The sequence below is a fragment of the Oncorhynchus mykiss genome, chromosome 16 (assembly GCF_057628025.1).
Source record: "Oncorhynchus mykiss isolate SJ-2025 chromosome 16, ASM5762802v1, whole genome shotgun sequence".
In the NCBI taxonomy this organism is placed as follows: Eukaryota; Metazoa; Chordata; class Actinopteri; order Salmoniformes; family Salmonidae; genus Oncorhynchus; species Oncorhynchus mykiss.
Genome location: NC_143037.1, coordinates 12,085,442 through 12,098,450, shown reverse-complemented (window position 1 = coordinate 12,098,450; position 13,009 = coordinate 12,085,442). Strand labels below are relative to the sequence as shown.

At 43.7% G+C, this 13,009-nt stretch overlaps 1 protein-coding gene across 2 annotated transcripts in view; it reads left to right on the top strand.

Annotated features, from left to right (window-relative positions):
* LOC110491385 (protein phosphatase 1B) overlaps nucleotides 1-2,544 on the top strand; it is a 28,103-nt gene extending 25,559 nt beyond the window's left edge. For both annotated transcript variants that reach the window (XM_021564788.3, XM_021564789.3), the window contains exon 8: nucleotides 595-2,544. In XM_021564788.3, the coding sequence (XP_021420463.1) occupies nucleotides 595-618 (24 nt within the window). In that variant the 3' untranslated portion in view covers nucleotides 619-2,544. The remainder of the gene's footprint in view (nucleotides 1-594) is intronic.
* The last annotated feature ends 10,465 nt before the right edge of the window (nucleotides 2,545-13,009 follow it).

Here is a 13,009-nt window from a genome sequence, read left to right as displayed (position 1 = left end):
GAGAGAACTGAGGACATTTTGCCGGTTCTCACTTGTAAAAAGGCGATGGGGGGGGGGGGGGGGGGGGTGGTGCTGAATCTGTTCCATACAGCGATTTGTGAACAAATAAAATAATAAAAGTGATTTGATTTAATAATCATACTAAGATCTGTATCTGATTTGGTTTGTCTCTTGTCTGTCAGATTTGGTCGGTGTCTGACAGTCTTTCTGTTCTGGTATAGAAACACTTTTTCCTGTAAACATTCCATTGTGGGTCTGAAATGGCTCTTCACGTGCTGAATAGTGTACAGTGAATTCCTATTACATAGGCATCCTGGCATTTCTAGCATACTCAGTACAAATGTTATATTCCTGACACAAATCCTATTAAATGGGATGTATGTAGCCTAGTATAAGAATTGAGACACAGCCGGCCTTTCAGTAGTCTACCGTCAGAGTCCAAGATGGACTCATCCCACATATCGACCCCTCACATTCTTAGCCTGGGATCCACACACACTTCTCAACATCAGTACGTAAATAACATCAGATTTATATTGTATTTCCTATGCCACCTCATAAACACCTTCTCTCTGTCCTCTCTCTTTCTCTCAGTGTGATCTGGAGGACCACTGGTAGTCGTGGTAACGGCGACCCCGGTCTCCTCCTGTGATTGGTCTAGCCACCCAGAGGGGGAGTTGCCTCCTCCACACGCCCAGTGGACGACGTGCATGTGTGTGAGGACGAACCCACACACACACGCTCTGCTGTTACCTGGGAGGAGTGTGTTTTTGGAGGTGTTGCGGTTTTAAGGACTGATGAAACGTCAGGATGGTAGAAGATGATTTTTACCTTCCAGGTTTTCTGGTGTTTTATTTTATTTTTTTGATGTTGTTGACATTGATCACCCGACTACACACGGACATGAGGACCTGAGGTGTATTTGTTTGTGTGTGTGAAAGAAAGCTTTGAGGTGGGGGACCAGGAACCAGACTGGTTCAATCTGGCTCTTGTCTTGGACCCGAACACACACACATCCTTCAACCTTACACACCACACCCTGCACATGCATGTACCACCTACACACACACACACACACACACACACTCAGAGGAAGGTCCACGTGCTACATGTTGATGGTTATCCAACCCCTCACGACCCCCTCTGCAAAACTCCACCGCTACTGGACAGTTATTGGTTAAAACTGATCCCACCTGACTGCCTCTGATTGGCTCCTGCTGATGGATGGAGATTTGTGATGTTTTTTTCCGTTTGTTTGCTGTCAGATAAAGGAAGGAGGAGAAAGTGGAGTGCTGAATCCAAAACCAGTTCCTTCCCCCTCGGCCCTAGATTTGCGTGTTCGTGCCAGCCATGTGCACAAGTTTCCCAAAGCTGAGGGAGTGAAAATATTGTGGGATTAGGGGCTAATTCGACCCTCTGTTACACCTTGATACTTCACAGAAAACTAGTATACCGACACCCAACACAACATGTTTTGGAGTTTGTGTAAATTCATAATTAGGCACGTATTTTCACAATTTGTCACACATTTGTTCTGACATAATGAATTATAATTCCTTCCAAATGAAATGTTCAATTTACTACGATTTACACTATATTGAAACAATGGGACATTTCTCAATTAGGATTTCATGCACATTTAATTTATGAACGTGAATTGCATCATGCAAGTCATGTGTGTCCCAAAGTTGGGGTTCATTGATCACTTCGTTGTGCTGAAAATCAGCCTCTGTTTTGTCAGCAAGTGTGACCTCAGTGAGTTGGTAGACGCAAGGGACTGGTTTGGGATTCAGCAGAGGACTATAAATCTCTCTTCTCTCAGGTGGGAATGGGCTCACAATGGTGGATTCTGAGGGGGTGGGTTTTGTGTGAAGAGCTCATCCTGTGTGATGTCACTGGCTGGACTGAGGGAGGGAGGGAGTAGGGTAGGGTGTCACTGTTGGACCTACATTGTCTAAAACAGACCTCTCCTAGATCCCGCTCTCTCACCACCTCCCAGCCCTGCCCCCTGATCGAAGCAGGATCAATGGTTAACCTAGTCACTTTGATCAACAGTCACACATAGCCGTTTTATTTCACAAATTATTACAAAAGCTGAATTCAAATGTCGCTTTTTTAAAACTAGGAAATATGGATTTTGAGAATATTTAGGAACTTTACCTAAAAATTTGATCCTGCTTTGTGACGACATACCCTCTGGTAGACTCAGTTGGCCCCCAGGCTTCTAGTTTTAAAAGTGCACCCCGCAATGTGACATAACCATACACTGCAGGGCAACTTCCTGGTTACACAATTAAAATCTGCCAAAACGGACACTCAATAATCTGTTGCTGTTTTCTTTAAAGCAGAGTGCTGCCCTCACTGTATGACGAAGTCAGACTGTGGCATGTACCTTTTTAACCCAGGTAGAGTCCCCAGTGTTGACCCTGTGTTCCTGGTTCGGACTACATCGGTAATGTTTTGTTTTTGCTGTTTGGTTGCACTCACATTTGATTACAGAAAGCGTCTATATATGAAATAAAATACCTGCCAAGGACCAGTGGCCACAGTCTCTGGGTAGTGTGTATGCCTTACCCTATTTATTATTCACTTATTTCTCTGGAAGTGGACACTCATGCCTCCTCATGGAGGGACAATGAATGGAGTGTACACTTCAGGGAGAATCAAACTGCAGACCCCCCCATACCCTCTGTTTCTCAATCATCATTTCACCATAATCTCCAATTGAAATCACATCTTTAAGGTGTTCTTAATCTGAGCTGGATTAGGGGATTATGGGCCGTTTGTGTGTTTTTTGTGGGGGAGTTGTTTAATTTTGTGATGGGTTACTCTTATCTCCCGGGGTCAGAGGATCTTCAGTTAGAAAATATTTATTTTTTATTCATCTGTTACTCATGGTAACACACACCAGCTCCTCTCCTAGGGCAGAGGTGTGACTGGACATTGTCCTGCGATTCTTTTGTTTTGTGGACGATTCTGCATATAGATAGTAAAAGTGTGTGTGTGTGTGACAGCATATGATTTCTAGTGGAGTCATTTAGCAGATGAGGTCAGGCCATTGTTAGAGGGATAATCTGCTTTGACTGCTCAGATGGGTTAACACGCTCTGGATTAGAGCAGATTATTATCCGCACAAAGACACGCCATGCCCCTCCCCTACTGCTGCCTCCCTCCTACCTTACTCCTGTGCCCTCTGTCCCTTCCTCCTCTTCCTATCTCTGTCCATTTTTCTTCCGACCCTCCTTGTTTTCAATTCAATTCTATTGGAGGGCTTTATTGGCATGGGAAAAGCATGTTTACATTGCCAAAGCAAGTGAAGTAGAGAGAGAGAGAGAGATATATATATATATATATATATAATTTTTTTTTTTAACAGTAAACATGACTCACAACTCCCTCCTTCTCTCTTCCCTTTCCTTTTTCTCCTGTCCTCTGTTTCCTCAGTTTCTCCTGTCCTCTCTGTTTCCTCAGTTTCTCCTGTCCTCTCTGTTTCCTCCGTTTCTCCTGTCCTCTCTGTTTCCTCAGTTTGTCCTGTCCCCTCTCTTTCCTCAGTTTGTCCTGTCCCCTCTCTTTCCTCAGTTTGTCCTGTCCTCTCTCTCTCCTCAGTTTGTCCTGTCCCCTCTCTTTCCTCAATTTGTGCTGTCCTCTCTCTTTCCTCAATTTGTCCTGTCCTCTCTCTTTCCTCAATTTGTCCTGTCCTCTCTCTTTCCTCAATTTGTCCTGTCCTCTCTCTTTCCTCAGTTTGTCCTGTCCTCTCTCTTTCCTCAGTTTCTCCTGTCCTCTCTGTTTCCTCAGTTTGTCCTGTCCTCTCTCTCCTCAATTTGTCCTGTCCTCTCTTTCCTCAATTTGTCCTGTCCTCTCTCTTTCCTCAGTTTGTCCTGTCCTCTCTCTTTCCTCAGTTTGTCCTGTCCCCTCTCTTTCCTCAGTTTGTCCTGTCCTCTCTTTCCTCTGTCCTGTCCTCTCTTTCCTCAGTTTGTCCTGTCCTCTCTGTTTCCTCAGTTTGTCCTGTCCTCTCTCTCTCCTCAATTTGTCCTGTCCTCTCTCTTTCCTCAATTCGTCCTGTCCTCTCTCTTTCCTCAGTTTGTCCTGTCCTCTCTCTCTCCTCAATTTGTCCTGTCCTCTCTCTCTCCTCAATTTGTCCTGTCCTCTCTCTTTCCTCAGTTTGTCTTGTCCTCTCTCTTTCCTCAATTTGTCCTGTCCTCTCTCTCTCCTCAGTTTGTCCTGTCCTCTCTCTTTCCTCAGTTTGTCCTGTCCTCTCTCTTTCCTCAGTTTGTCCTGTCCTCTCTCTTTCCTCAGTTTGTCCTGTCCTCTCTTTCCTCAGTTTGTCCTGTCCTCTCTTTCCTCAGTTTGTCCTGTCCTCTCTTTCCTCAGTTTGTCCTGTCCTCTCTTTCCTCAGTTTGTCCTGTCCTCTCTCTCTCCTCAGTTTGTCCTGTCCTCTCTCTTTCCTCAGTTTGTCCTGTCCTCTCTTTCCTCAGTTTGTCCTGTCCTCTCTCTCCTCAATTTGTCCTGTCCTCTCTCTCCTCAATTTGTCCTGTCCTCTCTCTTTCCTCAATTTGTCCTGTCCTCTCTCTTTCCTCAAGTTTGTCCTGTCCTCTCTCTTTCCTCAAGTTTGTCCTGTCCTCTCTCTCTCCTCAAGTTTGTCCTGTCCTCTCTCTCTCCTCAGTTTGTCCTGCCTATTTGAGTGTGTTCCTCCAGCTGTTTGTAAACATGACTCACAACTCCCTCCTTCTCTCTTCCCTTTCCTTTTTCTCCTGTCCTCTGTTTCCTCAGTTTCTCCTGTCCTCTCTGTTTCCTCAGTTTCTCCTGTCCTCTCTCTTTCCTCAGTTTGTCCTGTCCTCTCTCTTTCCTCAAGTTTGTCCTGTCCTCTCTCTCTCCTCAGTTTGTCCTGCCTATTTGAGTGTGTTCCTCCAGCTGTTTGTGTTTTTGTCCACACAGTCATTAAAAACAACCTTGTTAATGTGATGTTCACCATATTACTGGATAATTATTTAATTAGAGTAAACATCTGCCCAGTTCAACTTACCCAAACATACACACAGAAGAGGACTTATTTGGGACATATAATCTATTTATAATCTTAGTTTTGTGTTAATAGGTGAGTGTTTATGCTTTTGGGTGTGTGATGGGTGTTTGTTTTTAATTGAGTGGGTACTCATCCACATTGCTCCTGCCAAACACCAGGCCCACTAATGTTTATTTTCCACTGTGAGGCTGGATTTGATCTCCTCCCTGAAGACTTCTCGAATGTGAACACATTCAAACCGTTCTGATTGGTCCCAGAAACCGATGGGTTGGCCCAGAGCCTGAACAGGTGAGTAAAGCAGCGTTTAGGAAATAGTTATTGGCTTTGATACTCTGATTGGTCCAATTACTGATGATTTATTAAGTACAAAGGACTTCTACGAGGGCAGTCTGACTGAATGTATGTAGAGAGAGATTAATTATAGTAACGCCGGTTGAAGCTCCGTGTTGAGTTCAAATTTTTCTACCGTCATATCTAAGCCAATGACACATGTCGCTGAAAATTCACAAATTAACATAATTGGAGGTATGCAACACACTCCCCGCCTCTCGTAATGATCTGTCCCAGCGTTACCGATAACTATTTAGTTTTTTTACAGGGTCGCTAGCATTAGGGTCGTCAAATAGTTTTGCTCAAATTCTAAACGTCGGATTTTTAACAAGGCTACAGCATCCATAAAGTGACCTTTCGTTTTGGACTTAAGTTTGTAGGTGCACAGGTTTTATTTTTTATATCATTTTTAAAAAATCACGATGTACGGCTTTCACGTGCACATTTCTGCCCAATACAAACCATTGTTGTGCTACCTTTTTATGTAGCATTTCTGACAATGCTAAAATCTTTTCAGCCAAGTTCTAAAACCGGGTGCAACTCGGTTTCTACTCAATAGTAGCAGCTAACACCAGTAAGGTGAGAAGCAAAAGGTAGCTGGATTTTTACTATGGAAGGTTTTTCATATGGCTGAAGTAATGTGTTAACTGCTGACCTGGACACACTTCTGCGTAATCCGGGCACAAACAAATAAACTAGCGGACGTCCTTGGCAGCTATCAGAGCCAGTTAGAAACACCAAACTTTGGGAACTTTAGAAAAACTGCAACGCTGCTAATGTATAATACACACACCAGATGAGACGTGTCGCTGTTGGAAAACACAGAGCAAATTATATCCCTTAATTTATGTGAGAATTCAGTACACTCCTTCCTCTGTCAATGACATTTTCTTGTCATTATAATCCAATTTTACACTGACTGATCAGTACAGTGTCAAGTTACTTATTAATGTGTTCCTGAAGTCGCCATCCACCCAGTAAAAAGTAGCAGGGCTGTGGGTTAAACACGAAGCACCCAGATAAAACATCACTATGTTAATTGCTTACACGACCTGTGTGCAGTCAGAAGACTGTCATCCATGCTTGCTAACTTGTTTCCAACACAACTGTTTTAGACAGACAAGCAAGCGAAATAAACAGAGTAAATGAACAAACACATTTTGTAACTGTCGTCACCAGACTGTCCATTTCAATAGTGTCAAGTTGACGTACACTTTATATACAAAAGTATGTGGACACCCCTTCAAGCTAGTGGATTTGGCTATTTCAGCCACACCCGTTGCTGACAGGTGTAGAAAATCGAGCACACAGCCATGCAATCTCCATAGACAAATATTGTCAGTAAAATGAGTTACTTACTGAAGAGCTCAGTGACTTTCAACATGGCACCTTCAAAGGATGACACCTTTCCAACAAGTCAGTTCGTCAAATTTCTGCCCTGCTAGTGCTGCCCCGATTAACTGTAAGTACTGTTATTTTGAAGTGAAAACGTCTAGGAGCAACAACGGCTCAGCCACGAAGTGGTAGGCAACACAAGCTCAAAGAACGGGACCACTGAAGCGCGTAGTGCGTAAAAAATTCTGTCCTCAGTTGCAACACTCACTACTGACTTCCAAACTGCCTCTGGAAGCAAAGTCAGCACAATTACTGTTCATTGGGAGTTTGAAATTGGTTTAAAACTTGGCAGAGCAGCCAAACACAAGCCTAAGATCACAATGCGCAATGCCAACCAACGGCTGAAGTGGTGTAAATCTCGCTGCGTTCTCTGGAACGATGAATCATACTTCACCATCTGGCAGTGTGACGGGACTAATTTGGGTTTGGCGGATGCCAGGAGAACGCTACCTAACCGAATGCATAGTGCCAACTGTTAAGCTTGGTGGAGTAGGAATCATGGTCTGGAACTGTTTTTCATGGTTCGGGCTAGGCCCCTTCTTTCTAGTGAAGGGAAATGTTAACACCACAACATACAATGAATGACATTCTAGACGATTCTGTGCTTCCAACTTTGTGGCAACAGTTTGGGCAAGGCTCTTTCCCGTTTTCAGCATGACAGTGCCCCCGTGCACAAAGCGAGGTCCATACAGAAATGCAACACATTACCTTGTGTGCGGTACAAATGACATTGTGGGAGAGCCTCCTCAAAGACTATGAATTAGGCTGTTTTGAGAAGGTTTGAATCATAAGCATCCTGCCTACACAACGTTGGAAGTGCACTAGACCAACATAGCTACTGTAGTGGGTCAAAGCAGTGTGCTGGAAAACCTTGGTTGGGTAAAGTAGCGCATTGTGCTCGTGAATTTACTTTATTTTTTGGCTTCAGACCACAATGCCTACTCACTTTTTTTGTTTTTTATTAAATTCAGTGAGAATCATCAGGCAACTCCTCTCCTTCCCTTTGCTCCTCCTCCCCTTCTCTACTCCTCTCCTCCCCCTCTCTTCTCCTCCTCATATTTGGCCTCCAGTTTAAATGTTTCTGTATGGTTAATATTTCTCCATGGGGAGATTGGGGACAATAGATGTGTATTGAGTATAGAACCAGCCTGCTATACAGCTCATAAGGACAGAACATTGATACCAGCGTACCTTTGTGTGTCTCCTTGTGTGGGTCAAGTAGAACCACACCTACCTGGTGTCATAGTTCTATTATAGATCCAGCAGTCTGCTTTAGACTCCACAGTGGATCTGACAGACTGTGACCAATAGCTAAGACATTTCTAGTTGCGCGTGTTTGTTTGAGAGAACGAGAGAGTTGGAGAATTGATGGAATGGATACAGCTTTGACATATCCTGGTTCAGATGCATCACCCTGAGTGAATAAACCAACACATTCCTAGACAATGCAGAACACTACAGACACACACAGACAGACACACACACACACACACACACACACTGACAGGGCTCAGACAGGTCCATCTGCATGTAGGGGTAATAGGCATTAACTCTTTGAGCTGTGCAGTGACCCCCCCCCCCCCCCCCCCCCCAGTCCACACTGACACATCTGCATGGGCCTGTGTGTGTTTTTTTCTCGTTGTTTTTGATTCATCTGGAAGCATGAAGAACAACAATGTGTCATAAGGGATCAGATGTGTCAATCACCTATCTGGTGTACGGTTGTTTTTGGACAGGGCACAACAATCTTGCCCCATCCCAAATCAACTCCCCAGACCTCATGGGCACTCCTGCAGATATATAGATCTTCATCTATCTTTCTGAAATCAAATCTCACTGTATGATGTCTGCATCCCAAGGTAGTGGACACACACACGGGACATATGCGCATACATGCACACAGACAATTATCATTATGAGGAAATAAACCGCAGGTCCAGGGTGTGACCTCTGTCCACTATATCACCGTTAAGCAGCTTGCCCCATTAATACTGGTAATGGCAAACATCCGGTACGGGGGCATTGTGGCAGAGAATCTCACCTAGACCACAGACGGAGCATGTGTTACTCTGTGTTCTGCCCTTAATATAAGCCATTATTCTAACCACTGTTCTGCTTTATCATATTCATCATTTGAGTGTTAAGCCATTCCATTATAGTCAGATTATCATATCCAACATTAGTCTGATAAACACATTCAATCTGCATTAACACAGATCCAGTTTGGCTCAGCAGTATGCTCTAGGTTAGGCTTCCTAAACCATGGAACATACGCTTTTTTTAAAAAGACACACATACAGTGCCTTGCGAAAGTATTCGGCCCCCTTGAACTTTGCGACCTTTTGCCACATTTCAGGCTTCAAACATAAAGATATAAAACTGTATTTTTTTGTGAAGAATCAACAAGTGGGACACAATCATGAAGTGGAACGACATTTATTGGATATTTCAAACTTTTTTAACAAATCAAAAACTGAAAAATTGGGCGTGCAAAATTATTGGGACCACGCAGCCGTCATACCGCTCAGGAAGGAGATGAGTTCTCTCTCCTAGAGATGAACGTCCTTTGGTGTGAAAAGTGCAAATAATTCCCAGAACAACAGCAAAGATCCTTGTGAAGATGCTGGAGGAAACCGGTACAAAAGTATCTATATCCACAGTAAAACGAGTCCTATATCGACATAACCTGAAAGGCCGTTCAGCAAGGAAGAAGCCACTGCTCCACAACCACCATAAAATAGCCAGACTTTCGTTTTGTAACTGCACATGGGGACAAAGATTGTACTTTTTGGAGAAGTGTCCTCTGGTCTGATGAAACAAAAATAGAACTGTTTGGCCATAATGACCATCGTTATGTTTGGAGGAGAAAGGGGGAGACTTGCAAGCCGAAGAACACCATCCCAACCGTGAATCACGGGGGTGGCAGCATGTTGTGGGGGTGCTTTGCTGCAGGACAGACTGGTGCACTTCACAAAAATAGATGGCATCCTGAGGCAGGAAGATTATGTGGATATATTGAAGCAACTCAAGACATCAGTCAGGAAGTTAAAGCTTGGTCGCAAATGGGTCTTCCAAATGGACAATGACCCCAAGCATACTTCCAAAGTTGTGGCAAAATGGCTTAAGGACAACAAGGTCAAGGTATTGGAGTGGCCTGACCTCAATCCGAAAGAAGTTGTGGGCAGAACTGAGAAAGCGTGTGCGAGCAAGGAGGCCGACAAACCTGACTCGGTTACACCAGCTCTGTCGGGAGGAATTGGCCACAATTCACCCCACTTATTGTGGGAAGCTGGTGGAAAGCTACCCAAAACGTTTGACCCAAGTTAAACAGTTCAAAGGCAATGCTACCAAATACTAATTGAGTGTATGTAAACTTCTGACCCACTGGGAATGTGATGAAAGAAATAAAAGCTGAAATAAATTATTCTCTCTACTATTATTCTGACATTTCACATTCTTAAAATAAAGTGGTGATCCTAACTGACCTAAAATAGGGAATTTTTACGAGGATTAAATGTCAGGAATTAAGAAAAACTGAGTTTAAATGTATTTGGCTAAGGTGTATGTAAACTTCTGACTTCAACTGTATATCTTACATTTAAGGTGCTAGTTTTCTAGACAGCTGTGTCTTCACATACTTACTCTGGTTGCACCTGGCTCCTACTATCTGGCTGGAAGAAGAGCCCAGACCTTGACAGCTTCCTCTTCTGATAGATGTTACTGTCAAAGGTCCAATGGGAGACTTTACACAATTGATCCTGTACCAATGGTGTTTCAAAATGGGGACATGCATGTCACATAACAGGACAAGTTTTTACGAACAAGGACATGGATGGTTGAGTTGTATTGGCATTTCAATAGCAAAACATCATCAAATAGTGAACAGATGGGTATTCATTCTCATCAAGAATCTGATTAAATCATATTTTGTATAAGAGTACCCCGTTTCTAAGAGATGAACAAAACCCAGGTCTAACCAAGGCTAAACGTCATCTTACATTGACAGTTTATTCATTTGGCAGACACTCTTATCCAGATCAACTTTTATTCATTTGGCAGACACTCTTATCCAGAGCAACTTTTATTCATTTGACCCTTTATTAACTTGGCAAGTCAGTTAGGAACAAATTCTTATTTACAACGACGGCCAACACCGGCCAAACCTGGATGACGCTGGGCCAATTGTGCGTCGCCCTATGGGACTCTCAATCACGGCCGGTTGTGATATAGCCTGGATTCAAACCAGGGTGTCTGTAATGACGTCTCAAGCACTGAGATGCAGTGCCTCGGAGCACTGAGATGCAGTGCCTCGGAGCACTGAGATGCAGTGCCTCGGAGCACTGAGATGCAGTGCCTCGGAGCACTGCGCCACTCGGGAGCCCAACTTAGTTTGTGTCGGTCTATGAGATTATAATTGATCATTAATACATTCCAGAATCCAGGGTATTTATTTATTTAACCTAACTATGTCCACTAAACACATCTAAGAATGTAATGATTTAATTCCAGCCTTGGTTAGAGGTAACTTTTTTTTCTTCTCATTCACATCAACAAAATGCCTGGTACTGTAGTGACACAATTAGGTATAAGTATGGACCCACTGGGCAGTTGGACCCACTGGGGCAGTTGGACCCACTAGGGACACAAGTCAGTTCAACGTTCTATTCCACTTCCATTTCATTTCATTTGAAATGACGTGGAAACAACATTGATTCAACCAGTGTGTCAGAGGGAGATGAGATCCACTTTCAATATGAAACCACCTCTGCAGGTAATATGTTTACAATAAATTGGCTCAAGTCCACCCATTCCCTGGTGTGTCGACCCTTGTCTGTATGTTCACTTTGTATGATCAGCTACAGTGCATTCAGCATAAAGCACACACAGGTGACAGCTGGACAGTACCCAGGGACTGCTTGAATGGATGGCCCATTTAGCCACGTCATTGGAGTGATGGCACTCCATTCAAAAGTAATCCTGTCTAGAATACCAAAGGGACTTGGGTTGATGTTCCTTGTTTAAAGGAGGCCACGCTGCTTGCTTAGCGAGTACCACTTCCTTCTGATTTGGCTCATACCGAGGCTGGAACTCAGGACCTCTGCCTCAGTAGGTAGACCGGGGCGGCAGGTAGCCTAGTGGTTAGAGCGTTGGACTAGTAACCGAAAGGTTGCTATATTGAATCCCCGAGTTGACAAGGTAAAAATCTGTCGTTCTGCCCCTGAACAAGGCAGTTAACCCACTGTTCCCAGGCCATCATTGAAAATAAGAATTTGTTCTAAACTGACTTGCCTAGTTAAATAAAGGGGGGAAAAATTATTATTTATTTTTTTACCACACTGCTAACCCTAATGCCTAACCTTAACTGAAGACCAAAAAGTGATTTACAATACAGACCAATTTGACTTTGCAGCTGGCCCATCTAGTGGAAATCACTCAGTTCTGCCTCCAGGACAAGATTCTGTCAGCATCTCGGTCATTCTGAACATTTTTCTTCAAATGACAAACGCCAATGACGGGGTACTATTTTGGTGCTTTAGGTTTAGCCTGCCAGGCGTGTCGGGTGTGATTGGTTTACCCTACCAGGGATGCTGCCCACATTTTTTTCCCCAGCCAACAGGAAAACCAGAACGAATGCACTTTCTCCTTTTCAATCTGAGCCATATTGATAGTGCTATGACCCAATGAGAATGGGAGACCACCAAGAGTGAAATTAGTAGGGGTGTGAATGTTTTTGTTTTAAAAGTGAATATCCTGAAATTCTACATCCCCAGTGGCAATTTCACCTAATTTCACCAACTAGCTACATATATTTTTACCACTTTACACATGTATTTTGGGATTCCACCTCTGTAAACATAATTTGCTTGATGACATGCTAGTGGACGAGAGTCTAATTTCTCTCCAAGTTCCCTCCTCGCTGCTTCTCCTCAATTACCTTTGAACTTTTTAAAATGAAGGGGAGGAGGCATGAGATTAATAAAATACATCCAATTGAGATTTTACATTGATGTTGTAGAATTCAGAACACTTTTTCTGGATAAACTGTAACCATTTTTCTAACACTCTCTCCTCTCTTCATCCTCCTCTTCATGTGTGTTTGACCCCCTTCGGAGGGGAAATGGTCTGACACTTGCTAGGCTGTGATGGGCATTGCTGCTTTCACAGCCCCTCCCCTTCCAGCAGGGCACCCAATGGAGATGTAGACCTAGGGTCCCACCCCGCCCATCAGGTGAGCTATAGAAAGACTCCACCAGACTGTCG